Genomic DNA, 19686 nt, shown 5'->3' with positions numbered 1-19686 from the left:
AAGCAAGCAACCTAATCACAGGTCTTAGCTACCTGCTTTTTCAAATGTCAGAAGGCCTTGGTTTCATCCCAATAAAGAATGGAAAAAACACTAAACTTCTGAATTTCTGTACAGTGAGAAAATTATTTCCCTGACAACTCTAAATTAAATGTAACAGTGCAATCCAAATCTCAAAGTAATGAAAGTTTCATCTCTTGCTTCAGCTAGTCTTATACTTGAGCTGGAATGCAGCAACAGGTATGCAAGAAAGGATGCATTTAGCAGGCTATTTCAACCTCACTCTAGGTGTGTGTACATTAGTTGTCTTCACATGGAAAATACATCTACTTAGAGTGAACTTAATCTGATCTCTAATTTCATATTCCCCTTCATCCCATCCAATCTCCAGTCTGCAATGGGTTCAAATAGGGGTAGGGAAGTCTCTTTTTACATAAAAATTACTGAAAGTGTGCCACGTGAAAGGTCACATAGTAAAATTTGTGTCTGCTACGCTATTACCTGCTGTGAGAGGTCATAGAACAGCTATTTTCCTTGTTAACTGAACTCAAGACATTAAAACACTGTTCTACTCTGACCAGTGAGAGCAAAAAAACTAGCATCATGCAATACTGTTTGCTTCTGAAGTACTCACTCAAGTTACCAATAGAAAGACTGCTTCCCTTTATTACAAGCCCTGAAAATCCTCTGGAGCATGAGCCAAAAGCCTAGAAGTTCTGAAAGTGTTCTCCTTCCTTTTAGCTGTACCGTTATGTCTGCAGTAGGACAACACTGACATATCCAAAGACCTAGTCAGGCAAGTCAATTAACCTTAAAAAGCCAACCCATACCCCACACTAAAACCCTGTTAAACAGCCACACGGTGGAATATAGTTTCACTCTACAGAGATTCCTTCCTTTAATGAGGGAACGTCCACACCCTTCGAGCTGCATGCTACCACTCCTTCACACCTTGGTGTATGAGTCTGTTGATGTCAAGAGCCCAACAGGAACACCGCTGTTCCTCTGTCACAGCTGGCTGGAGACCTTTCCTCAAGTGGACATGGAAACTAACTGCCAAACCTAACAGATGCTCTCCTCCATGCTCACACAACCACGAGCACTTGAATGATTTGGCAGCAAATATTCTTTAGTCAGTAAGTAGCAAATTGTGACACTGTACTAACACCAGGTTCATCACGGCTAATCATTCCAGTATTGAAACCCTGCAAAGACAGAACTGCTCTATTTGTTTTCCCCAGCAGCAAGCAGTCCAACAAGAAGCAGAAAGAAGGGGCAAGAGGGAATGTGCAATAGAGAAGAGCTCAGATTCAGACCTTGCACCAAGAAAAGTGACAGCTCCTCTGTGATAATGTATTTACTAAGGGGCAAAGAACCTGGCACAACAGCAGCAGGCAGGAGAGAAGAGTAAGAAAACATGAGAAAAACCATCCTGTATACACAAAGGTCAGTGAAGAAGGAGGAGGAGGTGTTCCAGGTACCAGTGCAGGGATTCCCCTGCAGCCTGCAGTGAAGACCAAGCACGCTGTCCTCCTGCAGTCCATGGACATCCACAATGAAGCAGATATCTACCCTTCAGCCTGTGAAGGACTCGACCTCAGAGCAGGTGGATAAGCTCTGAAGGAAGTTGTGAACCCACAGAGAATCCAGACTGGAATAGGATCCTGGCCTGAACTGCAACCCCATGAAGAGGAGCCCACACAGAAACACATTTTCCAGCAGGATCTGTGGCCCCAAAGGGGATCCACACTGGAGCAACCTGTTCCCGAAGGATTTTCCTGTGGAAAGGACCCATGCTGAGCACTTCTTCAAGAATTTGAGCCCATGGGAAAGACTGTATGCTGGAGCAGGGAAAGAGCATGAGGAGAAAGGAGTGAAAGAGATGAAGCACTATGAACAGACTGCAACCCTCATTCCTCATGCTCTGAGCCTCTAAGGGGAAGAAGACAGAAGAACTGAAAGAGAAGTTGAGTCCAGGAAGAAGGAAGAGGTGAGGGGAAGGTGTCTTTACATTAGTTCTTTGTCTCAGTTTAAGGAGACTGAAGTTTTTTGTTAAGGAGGATGCGTTATGAGGTAGACCAAACTCTTCTCTCTCAGCAATTGTAAATCCGAAATTAAGAGGCTCCAATCGAGGAAGTATGGAAAAAGGAAGAAATAACAACCTTTTATTAAAGAATATATGTATATTGGCAAAACCAGCAAAAGAACACAAAACCAACTAAACAATAATCCTGTACCCAAAAGTCCCCTTCAAAAAGGGAACAGTCTGATACTTCTCTGTCCTCTAGCGTGACTCTAATCACGGTTGGCAGAGGGCACTGTTGGATCACTGGAGGAGCAGAGCCTGCAGTGCTCGGTGTTGGTCAGCAGAGGGCACTGTTGGGCTCTGGCAGTCGCCGCTTCAGGCCCCGGTGCGCGGGAGAAGCCGACAATGGAGACTTCCCCCCCCACACTGAGGAGGTGAAGGGGAAAAAAGGGGAAAAGGAGGGCGGGTTCTCTCCCACGAAATTCACGATGTCTGCAGCTGGCTGTGGTCGGGACTCCCCCCTTTCCTTGCCGAGCACAAACTCTCCGATAAAATCTGAGCAGGTCCAGCTGGCGACAGGGCAGACCGCAGGCAAGCCGAGGCCGGAGAACAGCCAGATGACCAGGTTGAGAGCAAAAACGGCCTCAGAGCTTTTCCAGCACACACCTTGCCCCCGTTAAAACAAAACATGAAGTGTCCCCCATTTGCAAGGAGAGGAGGAGAAAAACTCCTCCCCCCTCCCTGCAGTTTTGGAAGGGCCATCAACCTGGAATGCAGGTCTGCCAGCTAGTTCTTTTGTACAGTCAATTACCCCTTCCCCCTCCTCATTCAACCTCCTTCTCTTACAGTGGGACAGGGGAAAGGAAAATTTCTGCTTGGATTTTTAGAACAAGTAAACCTATGACATTCTTATTTCTCATTATCCTACTCTGATTAATCAACAATAAATTAAACTACTTCCCTATGTCGTCTAGTTTGCTATTGACTGTAAGTAGTACAGGACCTCTCTGTCCTGATCTCCATCCATGAGTTTTTAGTCATATTTTTCTCTCCCATCTTGCTGAGAAGGGGAAATGATAAAGTGGTTTGCTGAGCACCTGACAGCCAGCAAAGATCAACCTACCACATTCATGAAAAGCAGTCAAACACTATTAGTCAAAAGCCACCATGCACAGAATAAAACCAAATAAATGTCACCTAAACAGGACAGAGTAGCCCATCTATATTTCTTTTGACCACAGCATATTCTTCAATATCCTTCCAACAATATTCACCAGTGAGTCTGTTTCTCTATTCTCTCAGCAATGAAATGTCAAGCCTTCCTTTCCTATATAAAGTCAGTCTTCTCATTATCTTAAATTAAAACATAAGATGACTTGGGTTTTTTTAAGAAAAAGTGGCGCTTAAAAGCACAAGTTCGTGTGCAGATAAAAATTGCAGAATGAACATCCAGCAAATTCCTGAGCCTGAGTAAATTCACCTTAAAGCCTGCACTAAAAAGAAGTCCTTTTGACTTAAAAAAGCTGAGCATCTACTGATGTATTTTAGCAAACATATCCTGGAAATCAGCAAGAACCTTCCACTTTAATTAGAGTAAATATTAATTGGATTAAAAAATACTGCAAATTATCAAGATGGAAATAAATTCTTACATTTTTATTAAAATAATATGAGATATTAGATTATATTATCCTCTGAACACTGTGTGCTGGTACCTAAGATACAAGGAGAGGCTTGAAATACAGCCAACAGTCTGAGAGCAATGGTCTTATTCTCAGATAAACCAAGAAAGCATAGCAAATTTTGAGCTAAAGACTGATAACTTTCTATATGCATGTGGAAGATATTCTAGTCTGCTAACAATTAACAGTATTATTAAAAGCATGAAACTGTGACATTCTCTACAGGCAAAATCCAGTATTTACTACACATTATTGTCTTCTGTTGAAGTTGCTGTGAGTTTTTTTCTAAAGATACTAGTATGGACCCTACAGCAGGTACTCAGTATCTCGTAGGAGAGCATTTTATTTCTAAAAGGCATACTTGTTTACTACAGCAACAAACAATTCAGCTCCATGTTCTTCTCAAAGAAATTGGCACTATAAGATCCTCAGGGTGATCCTGATGTCTACTTTGAACCAGATGTGAGCACAGCTATAGTTAATGCCTATCTCTCCTCAGCTGTAGGTTAATACCTACCCACCTTCACCCAACTTTTCCAAATTCAGTAGTCAGTTTAAGCCTTAGCACATTAAGCAAGGCTCTCCCTCATGAAACAGCCCATGCTGTTTTTACTTCAAGAGACGAAAGTCAGATAAAATGTTATTTTCTCAATTCCTGCTAATATGGATGCTGCCAGTATCTCCAAAGCCAGAATTCAAACACTATCTTTTAAGAAAATAAACCCCACTTCTGCAAATACTTTTCCGCACTTCCCATATCAAAACTGCCTGCCCCAGATTAAGTCTCTCTATGATACAGTGGCAGTATTAAGAATTACTATCATTCTGCATCTGTCTGATTGTGGAAATAATTTACCTATTCCTGTGGCTGAAGCAGAAATTTACAGGACTACCCTGTGGTCTTTGGAAGGAAATATATGTTTGTAGGGAGGATGATGAGGTGACAGATGTGAACAAACGCATTTATGCTTCTCATATATCAACCATCCTACGACACTTTGGAACAAAGAAGTAGATTAGAATACAATCAATACATCATTCTTAAATTGCTGTCCTGAAGAGAAATAAAAGGAAAATGTTTTAAACTTTCCCACTACCCTTTCTTGTGCCATGCATCTCCCAGGAAACAGCCTGCTGAAACTGGCTCCACACAGCTACTTGCAATTGCCTTCTTCCATTGCAGTCAACTGCCAGTTATGAAGCTGTACCTTCTCAAAGATTTTTGGATTGAAAAGTCACAAGATTCTCCAGTTCTTGCCTTATTTGTATTTCCTTCACAGATGTATACACACTCCAGGAGCATATGCTTCTCTTCTCTGGGTGACTCAGACACACAAGAAGTAAACTCCTACCTGTTATTGCCCATAGGAGCAGGCAGAGAACACCAGGTCCGAATGCCATACTGCACCACGAAGGCAGTGACAACCGCTTTTTCATTTGTGTCGAAATTCTAGGTCTTAACGTCGGTTTCCTCTTATACTGTTTAGTTCCCTCCTGTGTCCATCAAGCACTGCAACAGACAGCACAGGAAAAAATAGGTCAGATGTGAGCATTAATTAGAATGTCACAGTAACAGACAATAGACAGTTGACATGCAGGCTTTATCATTACTTCCTGACTTCTTGATGGATGACACAGTAGATCAGGCAAGCTGAAGATACAGAACAAATTACCTACCTGGAAATCTCTTTCTCTTTTCAGAAGATGCAGAAACGTCCCAGAAAGATTTGCGTGCTTAGGCTACTCTACCTCAAAACCCACATTAATTCTGTTTGCAGTTATCTATCCAGTCCCTGGTTTTCCTCTGACTTGAAACAGAAACTAGCATGTACCCTTAAATGAGGAATCACAGACAGTATTGTTTGTGCTAAAATCCATGCAGTGTTAAGGTAGCTCTTGAGGCAACCCTCAAGCTGTTCTCCCTCAGCTACCAAGGTAAATGAAAACAGACACTTCTCCAGAATTTCTAGGGAGACATTCCTTGCCATGACACTAAATTCTACAAATAAGGCAGACTAAGCAACAAATAGATGTAAGAAATAAATAGTTCAAAGCAACATTATTCATGAAAGAAAAAAAGCTAGTTTAGTCAAACTCACCACTCCCCCCACCCACCGCCCCAAGGATCCTAGGTGGATGCTTGACCAAAAAATATTTCTGTAAATGAAAACACAGGTAGTGATTTTTTCAGTGAACAGCCCTTCTCAAGGCAGAGTATCTCAGTCAACTCCCTTTGATGTTCATGATGTGACTTTCATCTTTCAACTGCCTGTATCTACATATGATGGAAATGCTGCTAACTGGATGCTCTTGGAAGGTTCCTTACCACACATAATTTTATATGATGAAAGATCATCTTGTTCTTTTTCCCTTGCAAAAGAAGTAAGTTACTTAGATGTGCTAAGGCTGACTGAACTAGACTAGAAACCCTAGCAGCTCAGCATTTGGACTTTTGCTCTTTGAGAAGGGATCTTTTCTAGATGGCATGTCTGTAAAGCACATGAGCATCTGGACCTTGGTTTGCAACTTCTGTGACTGATCGCAGCTTTTCCAAAGCAAGCCCTGTATTTATCTCAATACAAAGGGGACCAGAGGTTGGCAGTGTTTTAGAATGATAGGTGTTGTTCTATCAACAGCTGAGTGGATCCACTGATGTGTAAATGTTTCTCCCACTTATTCATTAAAGAGTGTGAATGTCTCCCAGAGCTAGCCAGACCAGCATGCACACAGCGAATAGGTGGCTCAACCCAATTCAGAGCATAAAAACTGAACAACTAGCAAAAGAATTTTGAAGAGAGTAATGGGCTTGAGCTAGCTTCAACCCACATGTTCCTTCCCAGTGTTGCAATGGTGAACTTAATATAGAGACTAGTAATGGGAATCACATTAGTATTATGATAGAACTGTATACTGCCATTGCTGTGTTTTGCCAAGCATAAAGTACATTTGCATTGTGATTTCCATATGCTTTGTGTTGCTCCACAAAATCAGAAATCCTGTGTCACAACAAGTATCTCCAAATCAGTAAATCTGATATTAAACATTTCACCCTTTACACATGGAATATCTAAAAGGAACTGGTCAGAGCACACTGGACTCTGACAGCTTTTTCTCAAGTTTGTGGTACAAACACTAACTCTGCTCAAGTCAAGCAAAATGAGTACAGAACATCACTAGAACCATGAAAAAAATTAGATTTAAAAATAAATCCCAAGTACAAAAAGATAAGGCTTTGGGCAAGCTCTCTGCAAAACCAGGAGAGACTATTACTAACTTTTCAAAAGCCTAACTTTTCTTGATTTAAAATATAACTTGATTTCTGGGACCTTTGTTCTATCGAACATCATCAAAAGTCCCCTTCCCAAGGCAGATGCCTAACTGCAGAGTATGTTGGTCTCCCAGTTTATTCCTATGCTGCACAACGAGAAAAATTATTTCTGATCACAAAAAATAACTGTCACCAAAAGAAAAAAAAAAGAAACACATAACACTATACTGTTCCTTGTATGATAGTATTTTAATATATGCAATTAGATGTTCCCTCAGGAAGCAGTTCCTGATAGAATACACATAGCTGTGCTTCTCTGTAGCGATTTGAACTAATTTAGTAAGGCTTCACCTTAGAAAGAGCAAAAGGCTGTCTGGACACTTCCAGGTACTACTTCTATGATACAAAATCTTCAGCAGTGGGGACATATTTTGCTCTCTTATATTCCTCAACTGTTATTCTGTCCTTCCACCAACTATAAAGTTATCTGTTTCTGTAACAGAAAAAAAAAGACCACAAGTTTTTTCTTTTTTTTAAGCCAAGACATTCTAAATATCCCATTCTGAATGTGGCCATTGAAGTGGCTGAGCCCTTGGCAGCATCCAGGAATAGTATCATCGGCAACTGAACAGAAATGAGCATTTATGCACAGGAGGGGAAGAGTCAGTCCTGAAGGCCCCACAACATGGGACCTCACCTTTTGATTTCACTGTAAAGGTGATACAAATGAAATTGTTTAATTTCGCACTGAAATGCACGATGGACAGTCAATCCACGGAATGGCTGAGGTTGGAAGGGACTTTGTCTACCTTGTCACCTTGTCTACCCCCAGCTCAAATGAGGCAATCTGGAGCTGGCTCCCAAAAGACCATGTCCAGACAGAGCCAGTATCTCCAAGAATTGCCTTCTTTGCAGCAAGGGCACAGTGCTGGCTTATGGTCAACCTGGTGTCCATCAGGACCCCTAGGTCCCTTTCTACAAATGTATTTTACAGCTGGGATGTCCCCATGGAGTTGTTCTTCCTCATGTGCACTTCCACTTGCTAAACTTTATGAGATTCCTGTCAGCCCATTTTTCCAGCCTGTCCACGTCCCTCTGGATGGCACTGTGACCATCTGGCCTATCAGGCACTCCTCCAAGTTTTGTGTCATCAGCAAACTTGCTGAGGATATACGCTGGACTACCATCCAGATAAGTAATGAAGATGTTGAACAGGACTGAACCCAGTACTGCCCCTTGGGTTACATCTCCAGTTACTGGCCTCCAACTGGGCTTTGTGCCACTGACCACCTCACTCTGGATGGAGCCATTCAGCCAGGTTTCAATCCACCTCACGCTCCGCTTATCCAGCCCCTAGTTAATAGATTCTCTACAAGGATATTACAGGACACAACATCAAAAGCCTTACTGAGGTCAAGACAGGCAATATCTACTGTTTTCCCCTTATCTACCAAGTCAGATTTCTACAATGACATCACTAAGAGGTTAGTCAAGCATGATTTTGCCTTGATGAATCTATCCCGGCTCTCGGTTATGCAGGCAGCGATCTCCAGCTGAAAAGAGATGATTTCTTAAGCCTTTCCAGCTGAAGCCACCAGCTTATACTTGCCCATGTACATTTATTCTAACACATTACTCAAAGTTATTGCTTTTATTTAGTGTTTTATTTCAGAACATTCAAACTAAACTAGAGAGATGTACAGAGTGTACGATTTTTATAAACTCCACCTTTTAACAGTTTTTGAAATGTTCCTGTTGCTTTTGAGAGAGAGAACAGAGGAGCAGAGATAAGCTATGTTCCTAATAAGTATTTCCAACTTATTACCACAAACCCCAAATACCTCATATATGAAGGGTAGAAAAATTATTATTGCAGTAAGATCAGAATTTCACATACAGATTTTTTCCTGTTTCTATGGAAATCTGTCTAGACTTGGAAAAGTTGCTAGCCACCAAAACCTGTGATTTGCAGAAGAGCTTATCACTGCAGCTTAAGGTTTCTGAGATATTGTGCATTTGCTGCAACCTTCACTCATTCCCAGAAGCAGCCAAATGGATCAGATGCCTAAGAGAGACTTTTAGTCCTTTAGCCTAAGGAAAAATGCATCAGGCTCAGTATCAGAACATCACGAGGTCAGAATTAGCCCAGATCAGAGGAAGAAAAATAATTTGTTTATTTTATAGGCCTTTTTCCTCTGCAAGGGCAACTTAACTATCTCACTAAGAGGAGACAAATAGCAGCTTCTATTTCCTAGTGAACAGTTGACTGAGGAGTCCACATGATTACTTCTAGCAACACTAAGAAAAACATCGAGAGGTTGTGCAAGTAATCCAGATTTTTTCAGCATTACTTGTCCAGAGTTCAGAAACACAAGTTCTTGTAGCAGATGGTTGTGGATTTAGTTTCTTTTTTTTTTTTTAATTTAATTTACATTAAGAAAATACAACTTGCCAAAGCTACAAAATGCCAGATTTTGGACCGCATGTAGAATCTCCACTGAATCCTTATGGGACACACCATATGAGGATACAGTGAATGCACAAAAGCAGCACTGTGTCCTCCCATGCTTCTTTGTGGCTCCACATCTATTGATGTTTAATTTCCACATAATAAAAGAGTTTGCATTCACTGCAACGCTAGCTTGTGTTTCCTGATATTAGGATCAAGCTCAGACACAAAGTACACAAAGTCACAATTCAGTGCACAGCTTCTGACCCACAGATGAGAACAAAGCTACCAGACACCACATGCCTTCTTGAACTGCTAAAACAATAAACACTGCTGCAGTGTATGCATCCAATGCTGCCCTTATCATCCTCATGACACTGTTCTGTTCCCCACAACTGCAAGTTTCATCACACAAACACAAAAGACATTAAATTTTAAAGAAGGTAGCAAGCCATGAGATTCCAGCAGTTAAAAATAACTCAGGCCGCAAGATTAATTTGCTAGCTGAATCTCTATCCTTCACTGATATCACAAAGCCTGTTATTTTTATAACAACACAAGCAGCCAGCATTGCTGGTAATTACTTTGGCATTTCTTGGCTCTTAGGAGTTCAAGTCTGACTTGAACTCTTAGCTAGAAGAGGGATGGCAGCCTTGAGAAGCAGGTATGGTAAAAATAGACACGTATTATCCATATGTTGCCTTACTCTGAAAGCTATGTTTTTCTGGTCCAGCTGGCAGGTTTTGGTAGTGCTCTAGCCAAGAGAATAAGAGGGAATTCTGAACTGATCCCTCTATACAAACATTTCAACTTCACCATCTTTTAAACATATGCAGTTCCTGATTAGGACCACAACATATTCTCACAGATAACACAATGAAGAACAACAGCTTTCCAAGGAAAAGGAACTGCCAATATTTCCCCCCCCTTCTCCACTCTAAATCTCACTCTACATGTTGCTTCATCTTAGCTTTAATGCAGAATGAAGTAACTTTCTCCCTTAGAGACAGAAAAGAGTCAGCCAAGCAGAACTATATTGCTACTTCCTACACCTAATTAGGCCAGGGCTATAACCATAAGAATTTGTATGGACTGAATTACCTGTGTCTGGGAATACATTTGAATCCTACAGCTCTGAAAAGGCAAATAGAGCATAAGGCAGTATGCTGGTGCCCTACAAAAGGTGTAGCAGAATGCCTGCACTCCAACAAAATCAGAGACAAGAACAAGTGGTGTCACGAAGGCAGTCAGAGAGCAATGCCAGGCAGCAGAAACCTCGAGGAGAGCGAGCGCCCTGAACGCTGGGCCCAGCCACACTGTCACTGGGGGTAAAGACAGGCAGGGGCTTCTTGCCTTCTTGTCCTTCTGGTCATTAGCACAGCCAGGCAACATGCCAAAATAAATACTGAAACAGTATCTGAAACTCAACCCAGAGGTAAAACAAGCCCCACATATTTGAACTGACAGTATCTCATATAAAGCAGGCTGGCTGAGTAAATGAACACATGGTAATGTTCACTTAATGAAAGTGTCTCTATACATATATATATATGTATACACACATGCATATATGCCAACATTTCTATTAAACATAATACAAGACAATCCTTTGGGAAACCCACCTCTCATGAAGAATTTAAATTTCATCAGTTATTTCATCAGTTATTGTACCTGCACTAACACCCAAGACAGTTACTTAAGAGCTGAGCATTAACATTGTATAAATACTGCAGAAGAAAGAAAAATAAAACTTCAGGCCAGTAGCATTTTTCCCTAATAATACAGAGAATAATTCAGGACATGTGCAGACACTAGGAGTTCTAACAATAACACAAACTGTATGAACACACATCATCAAAACAGCCACAGGTTAGGCATCTAAATAAAGGAGATAATTTTCAAGCCCTTCAGCAGATGTGGAAGATATTGCAGAGTCATCAATGCTTGTGACCTGTGCAAAGTCACCTTCCTCTCACACTATTTTCTAACAATAGGTACCCATACTTGAAAAAAAACACCATGACTACCGATGGAAAGTTATTGCAGCCTCAGGATACAGCAATAATTGCAAATGTCTCTCTGCTTTATTCAGAGGGGCTTCACAGGGAGCCCTTGGTGAAGGCTTACATTAGACTGGCATTACATCCCAACTCTACATCCATTTCCTTGGTCAAGTCCAGGGCACAAACAACAAATTAACCATGATAAAAAACCAAACTGAATAGCTGAAAATACCCTGCCATGTTAAGCTGGATAGGCTACCTGCTCCATTGGTATTCACAGCTCTGTAAACTGCTAAGTGACACCAACTGGACAAATAAAGACAGAGCTGCAGTGCTTCACAGAAAGAGCAATTTTATTCTACAAGATTTAAGTAGCTTTTATTACAATTGCTGTGGAAAGAGCAAACAGTAGTGGAAATCCTAAAGGTGAGAGAGTTAGCAGGGGTGTCAAGAGCTATTTACAAGGAAGGACAGAATATTTAAAACCCACCAATGAATGGTGGAACTACTCTGCTGAGAAATAAAAATACTATTATCAGACTCCGGATTTACATTGTATTATGGCATACAGTATTAAGTGTAAAAGGTCAGAATATTTCAGGATTGTTATTACTTAATTTGCAATACAAACACTTGTATAACCCTGAGGTCAGCCAGCCCAGCAAGAAGGGGGAACTAACCAAAAGCTAAGTCTCAGGAAAAGTCAGTAGCACAGAATGAGACTGTCAGATACTTGAGAGCCCCGCACTCCCCACTAATCAAAATATGTCCCTTCAGAAGGCAGTCAAACTACTGAACAATTTCTCCAAACCATCATACTTTCGTCCCCATGTTTTCTATTTTCACAAGGACATAGCAGAGAGAACTGATAAGTGAGGCAATATCGAATATGTACTCCGCAATGAAAATTAAGTGAGACCTGGAAAGGAAGAGATTGAAGGAACAAGATGGTATCTTGACCCTTCCACAGCACAGAGGAAAGACAAAGCATCCTTACATCATCCTCTGGATTTTTATTTAGCCTGTCCTAAGCCTCCTATGAAGGGTATTTCAGAATTTCTCTATCTAGCTTCTTCCACTACATAATTAGTTTTTTTTCAACAGGAACACAGATCACAGAAGAAAATGCATAAAAGGTGGTTGAAATTTTTGTCAGCTTGCAGAACTCAAAGTTTCTACTGCCCAACAGCTGACTGAAGGCCTGTGACAAAGTCTTGTGGTCTCAATCGACTGCCTAGTTCAAGTGCCATTATGACAGAATGCTATTACACACAGCACGCTGCACCTCACAGTGAGCTCCAACTAGATACCGAGGCATCCTTATGCAGCAGAGGTACAATCTGCAGGTGTAGGTTGATGCTTCTGGAGAAACTTGAGTAAATTATAAGGAGAGCTGGAAGAAAGATAATCACATAGTTTAATCTGGATCACATAAGTGCACAGGACAGAAAAATGTATTTATTTTGCACCTGTTCAAGGTCAAAAATGACTATACTAAAACTACACAAAAAACCCACTTGACCGTAATGCTGGGCTGAAACTAACGGCATTTTTTTCCACTTAGAATATAAGTCCTCAAATTAAAAGGAAGTATTAATTGATTCAAACCATCATTTTGAACTGCAGTTCTTGTGATTCTGACAATTTTTCCTTAAGTGCCATTCCCTGAACTACAGTAATTATTGAAAAAGTATCAATTTTCAGTAGAAAAAAAATAAATCTCTCTCTACTGCAGGGAAAGCCACACGATTTAAAAACACAAGATCCACAGTTTTTCATAGATTGGTCAAGACTTCAAATACTGACAAAGTCTTGACCCCATTTAAGTCACTGTTAGGATTTAAAAGATTTCATCTAGGATAACTGAACTGTTGCAATTGTTAATACTGCTATTTAACATCTAATGCTTAAAAAAAAATAAATTAAAATTGACTCTTCTTGAGTGATCTCTACCTAAGCATCAAAGCTAATATTTGCAGACTGGAGATCCAAGTTTGCAAACATACTATGTGGGAACCCTGGACAGTGATCTCAGAAGCGCCGAACACAGAAATGATCACAGTTCAAAGGAAACTGCAGGCACTTGCTACCGAAATGTAGGGGCCAGCTGTCACATAAAACATGAGGTTGTCTTGCAAAAAACAAGTTTATAACTTCAGCCAAAGCAATACCATCTACAGAAAGGGTCGCAAAAACTTTTATATTATTGTCCAGTGCAATTTGAATTCTTGCACTTAATTAACTACTAAATTTTACTTTGACTTTATAGCAGTAATAGTACTCATGATGCAAACATAGTGGAGGAAGACAATTAAAAACTACTACATTAAAATTTAAGTTTTACTGTAGAAGTTCTCTGAACTCACTCCCCTTACATGAAATGCAAAGTTCACTCATGTAGAAGCAGCAATAGTCTGACACTTGAACTCAAATGGACGTTCTAGGATTTTAGATAATATTTTTGTATTACACTATGGTGTTATAAAACCGGACTTAGAAGTACATCTAATTTATGATAGCTTTCAAGGGCTGTTCACAGATTGACTGGCAGAGACTGGATCAAGCAATGTAAGTACTAATGTCAACAAAGTTAATTGACCATTTCTGAGATTAGAGTATTGAATACCCAGTGACTGCCTGAGATACAATCACACACACTGCAGGAAAAAGAGCTTGCATAAGGGGCGTGGGTACAACAGCAGATAGCCAGAAAAGCCCAAATCTTCCAAGTGAAGTACATAAACACTATCTCCATTTGTGTCTTGGTATTTTATCACCTTCCGGAAAAGATTTTTAATGCAGTTGGATGCTGTACATCCATTTCTAGATCTAAATCTTGTGTGTTGACGTAAGAGTAGAAAAATTAGCACATTTTCTTACCTAAGAAAGTGGGGGATGAAGGGGCAAGTCCTTTCACCCACATGACCATGTCAACTTTTACGTTCATTGTTAACCAGCTCTCCCATAGAGAAAAAGCTGACTTGAGAGATTTTCCTTTTTTTTTTTTCCACTTACCTACCCTTTAAGCCATTCATTGACTGATTTCAACCAGAGAAGAACAGATTACCAGCAGGTAATTGAGTTCTCATGACTTCTGTAAAATAAGCCAAGCCAGAGAAGACAAAACTGCATTTTGAATGTCTACAGGCCCACCCTCAAAAAATGTGCCATCCAGTTTCCGTAATTGAAAATGGCAGCCCACGTGTCATGCCATCCGTGCAATCTGTGGAAAGAGGGGACTATGTGGCAAAAATGTAGAGGCATATGGAAAGACAATGGAAAAATCCTCATTTGACCTCAAGATACAAATTCATAGCAATCTTCCTTATCTGCTGTTCAGAAACCTACCTCCTTGTTATAAACAGCTAAAGTACAAGTGTGTAAACACACTCCCCTAAAATGTAAACTTCTGGAGCCCAATCTCAGATAACTGAGCACATTTTATTTCTCTAAAACCCATCTATATTTAACCAGGAGAACTCCTTGCAACATGCAGAACAGTTAACAAACTGTATAGAGGACAGATTTATCAAAGAAAATGCAGTAGGACAGGAAACAACCTCTAAACTGCCCCTTCACCAAGGCTAACTAGCTGAAAACTGGCATTAGATTAACCACATTCATATTATCTCCAATCAGACTGACTCAATTCCAATCTGCTCAGTATAAAGTCACATCATCCTGAAAAATACTCAAAGATCATACTGTGGCACCATTCAGGAAGAGATTAGGTGCTGAAATGGAAAAGTAACTATATCTGCTGTTAAATTAGATTATAAATTTGTACAGAAAGACACTCTGTGACAGAAATTGAAAGCTAACTGCCTGACAGTAGGAAGGATTTCTCCCCATGGGTACAATATCCATTACAATGGTTCTCTGCTTTCTCTACAGTGTTGAAATTGGAGACTGCTGGATATACAACACTTGATCACAACTCCACCTTTAATCACCAATTTCCCTTGAAGGATATACATTTAGTACCCCTATCAAAACTAGCATGCATAAACCTTTCCCACATGCTTTCTTAAAGGAAAGATTTTTAAGCAAAGCCCATACAACTGGTATGTCCAGAAGCCCATAGCAAACCTTCTTTAACATCACAGAAGGTAGAGCTGGAAAGAGTCTGAAGGGCTCCACCTGAAACGGATCCTGTGTCTGTGCACATGGGGACCAGAAGGAATCAACTGTTTTTAAAGCAATTCTGATGGAGACTTCACAAACAGGTTCAGAAACCTGCCCATGGTAACTCCTCCCTCTCCACATTATTGAAATTGGCAGCCCGCTCAGAGAGCATCCAAACCAACACATTGAGAGATCATCTGTACACAAAGCTGAATTAAACTATGGCATCTCCAGGTCACCAAAACTTCTTCACTTCATGCAGCTCATTAGAATTGACAGAATTGCAACTAGTTGATATGGAACTAATGAAGATGAAACAGATTCACATTTGAATGTGTTTTCTGTGGAACTTGAAGTTTTCAGAAGTGTTACAGAAGTGCTCCTCCAGCCCTCCATCACAGTACTCCGCTGAGGAAATGGTGGGAAAAAGACTAAACTGGGCAAGAAACCACAGACCACGACCATAACTCTGTTATCTTAAATAAGGTAAAAACCAGGTTATATTGCATTCTCCACTGCCTTGTGCTTAAGGGAAAAGCATCAGCCTACAAAGCTTGTACATGTACACTCTAACCTTACTTGCACCACTCAGACACACAGTTTGATGTACAACATTTTGAGCAGCTTACCTCCCATCATCTAAGCCACCAAAATGAGTATGGACAGTATCACTTATTAACTCTGTATTATGCCAGGTTTTTAAAGATTTAAATCTAACTCAGTACAATGCCTAATTGGGAAACATCAACCAAAACAGTCAATCTTGCCACACGAGGAATGGATAATTAAACAAAACAAATATCTATTAGAGTTGTATGGTTGAGAACCAGTCTTCTACTACAAGATATTGCAAAGGCAAAGACAGATACAGAACCTACCCCAAAGAGTTTAATATATCAACTCCACTAACTTGTCATGCAGCCAGAGTGAGGAACATGAGAGAGTCCCTACAGTATAAACAGATAGGGAGGAACAGAGGGCAAAAGAGTTTGGGCTTCATATTGTGCCCTCAGCTGTCTGACTACTCATAGGCTTTCTGCAATAGGCTCCTGAAGCAGGTCAGGAGGATGGAACTGTCTCCTGGTTTTGTATAGCAACATCGATGCAGGTAACACCCAAAACTGCAGCGATATATAAAAATCACACAGTACTTTCTTCTGCTTAAGCTCTGCTCTACTGCTCAGAATACAACCTGACAAAGCATTTCACAGACTACACGTAAGCACCATGCTCAGCAGACACATCTGGGCTGTAACAAACCCACACTTTGACAGAAGACTGGAGAGCAGCTTAGCAAGAGTAATATTCTTACATTCCTTGAAGATATGTATAGAGAGAGAGATATAGATAGATATATACATGGAGAACAACATAAAGCTATGATTTCTGAGCTCAGATCAGACACAGCTAAATGCACACGCATTAGGAACCATCCTATCGAAACTGATCCTTCATACTAAAACACTTATTTTTCTATATATACATAAATATATATATCTGCAAATTAAACACCAACACACACACACACATTCCCCCAATGCAGCCGACTGTTGTATCTCCCACGCTCCCGGCCTAACAGGTCGCACAGGATACACACTTTGCCACACGCAGACGGTGGAGTGAAGGAGGCAGGGAGGGAGAGCTCCCTGGAAGACCGGATGGCTCACCGCTACCGCTGTCCCGTAGCATTCCAGCCCGGCGCTCACAGCCGTGGCAGGGCTCTCTTTCCCCCGCAGCCCAGTCTGCGCCTCGCCGGGAGCGGCTGCCCAAGCGCCGAGCTCGGGGAGCACCGGCTCCGTTTTCCGCCCCTTGCCCACCTCCGCCCAGGCCGCGGCAGCGATCCTACCTGGAGGCGAAGGAGGGCAGGAGCCGGCACGGCCCCGCCGCCCCCTTCCTCCCGCGGGCGCTCGGCGCCGGCAGCTGGGAGCGGGGCCGGGGCGGGGGCGCTCGGCGGGGCCGGGCAGGGCGGCGAAGTGCCGCCCGCCTCCTCCCGCTGCTGACTCAGGAGCAGGCGCCGTCCCTCCACACCGCTCCCGGGGGACGGCCGCCGCGTTCCGCGCAGGATCACTGCCCACAGACACCCCCCGAGCACGCACCGCCCGCCGCTGCTGCCGCTGCCCCGGCTCCGAGTCCCCGCCCCGGGAGGGAGCCACACCTGTGGGCAGCAGCAGCAGCACCCCTGGGAATGGCAGAGGACGGGTGGGAGGCGGCTCCCCTGCCACCGAAGCGTTGGTCCAGCTCTATCCCAAGAGGGACTGGGGGGGTGTTTTCCTGCCGGCAGTAAGGCGAGGAGGTGCCGCGCCTCCATCTTGAGGAGGGGGCGCGGGGGAGAGCGAGAGGCGCAGCCCCCTCGGCGGCCGCGGCACGGGTGTCCCGATCCACCCGCGACCCGGCTGCTGTGGGGCCGTGTTACCGTCCACAGTGCTACACCGAGAGGTTTTACTCTCCACAGACGCGACCTCGGTGCTGCTGCTGGAGATAAGCAAGCAGGACGTCTCCCAGGTCTGAAGACTTTAAGCACAGGGTCTGAAGGTGTTGAGCCAACAAGGTGTAGTGGGAAGGCAGCCGAGCCCTCTGCACCACTCCACTCTGTGTACCGTGGTGTCGCGGCTGGTCTGCCAAGGGGCCTCGAAAGTGGGATCCCACAGCGTCTGTATTGTTGTGCTTCGTGCAGGTCCCCATACCTTTGCCACCTGCACGGCTTTGGGCTGTTCTGTTTCCACGTGCAATGATTTGGCGACGCTGTCACTCCTGGTAGGGATTTTCCACAGTGACTGGCTGCACGGGGACAGGCTGCAGGAGGCTAGCAGCTGTCTGGAATGAGTTGTGCTGGGGCAAGCCCCTAGTCCATGCATCCTCATTCTACCGTCCTTCTGCTCCTTACTTTTCCAGATTTCTGAAAAATATTGGGCCTGGGATCCAATGCTGCTCATCTGGCAAAGTCCTACATCCTAATGACAAATATCTCAGTTTGAAGCCTCTATAAGAGCACCCATAGCTTATTCAGCACAGCTTTTTAATAAAATAGTCAGCATTTCTATGTCTTTGATTTTGCTCTATCCTAGTTCTTGCCTCATTCACATTTTCTGCTGAGAGCCATGTTGCAATCAGAACATGCAGAAATGGTTTGTTGATTGTTTCTTTGATTTTTACAGCTCCACTCCAAAATAATAGACCAATTTACATTTGGAAAGAGGCATATTTCTACTTAACACCAAAGTCCATCTGCCATTGAGAAATGGATTTTGTCCATCTCAGCAACGTTTTAGAACAAGCAATTTCATTTCTAAGTGAAATAAGATGCAAAGAGCAGTGAATTTCAAACTTTACATGCAAAGGTTTCATGCTGTTTTGCACCAGCCTGTCAAGGTCTCATATCCTCTGTTCAACCTGTTAGCAATGGTACCATATTGCCAGTTCTGTTTAGTCTTTAATGAATTGCCAATGCTTAACTCGGGGTAAATAGTATTTTGCAGGTAGTACAGGATGATGAAAACAAATTGTTCTAAAGATGTAAAAATGTTATCTCTTGGGCATACAACAGCTTTTACCGCCTCATCTGATTCCCACTTTACTGTCTGTTTTTAACAATGGTCTATATGACATTTCCTGAGCCTACTTAAATCTTCCTCAGTGTAGGGAGCTCATAACTCAGGCTTTTGCTCTATAAAGCAAGGAATGAAATCTCTGAACTGTAATAGTGGATTGCTTTTGAATATATATGGAAAAGCATAAAGGAACTGTGTGTTGATATTGTTTTAAATATATTTTTTGCTATATTGTTATGCCAATTTTGATTCCTCAGTTTCTGTGATTTCCGTGTGTTGGCTGTTTTGACCAGCTTATAGAGACTGAAGTCTGCTCATTTCAAGTGAAAAAGGATTGTGAGAATTCCTAAAAATTATTCTAATAACGACACAAAAGTATCAGTGAGAAGACTGCTATATTTTTGCCATTGTTGACCAATGCTACTTGACTTGGAAGAGGACATGTATGTGGAGAGAGGAAGCCTGCCTATCTTTCCTTTATGGCAGTCCCATTTCTCATGTCTTGCAGCCTTCCTGTGAGCACTGGGGGTTGATTTACTCACCTAGTGGGGGAAGAGGATTGTCCTCCAATGCTTCACGTGGTTGTAT

At 42.2% G+C, this 19686-nt stretch overlaps 1 protein-coding gene across 13 annotated transcripts in view; it reads right to left on the bottom strand.

Moving 5' to 3' along the window:
• Positions 1–17809, bottom strand: part of KIAA0319 (KIAA0319 ortholog) — a 57540-nt gene extending 39731 nt beyond the window's left edge. For 11 of the 13 annotated variants that reach the window (XR_001878362.1, XR_001878363.1, XR_001878364.1 and 8 more), the window contains exons 1-2: positions 17397–17479; positions 5058–5215 (exon numbers count right to left, since the gene is read on the bottom strand). Coding sequence is in view for 4 of the 13 variants with exons in the window: in XM_017836960.1 (XP_017692449.1) it covers positions 5058–5142 (85 nt within the window). In the remaining 9 variants the exon portion in view is untranslated. Of the gene's footprint in view, positions 1–2510; positions 2544–5057; positions 5216–17396; positions 17480–17705 lie in introns of those variants that run through there. The other 2 variants (XM_017836959.1, XM_017836962.1) reach the window with 2 other exon arrangements.
• Positions 17810–19686: the final 1877 nt, after the last annotated feature.

The sequence above is a fragment of the Lepidothrix coronata genome, unplaced genomic scaffold, assembly GCF_001604755.1.
Source record: "Lepidothrix coronata isolate B3197 unplaced genomic scaffold, Lepidothrix_coronata-1.0 Scaffold289, whole genome shotgun sequence".
NCBI lineage: Eukaryota > Metazoa > Chordata > Aves > Passeriformes > Pipridae > Lepidothrix > Lepidothrix coronata.
The sequence above is the reverse complement of the archived record's forward strand: the minus strand, read 5'-3'. Positions and strand labels throughout refer to the sequence as shown.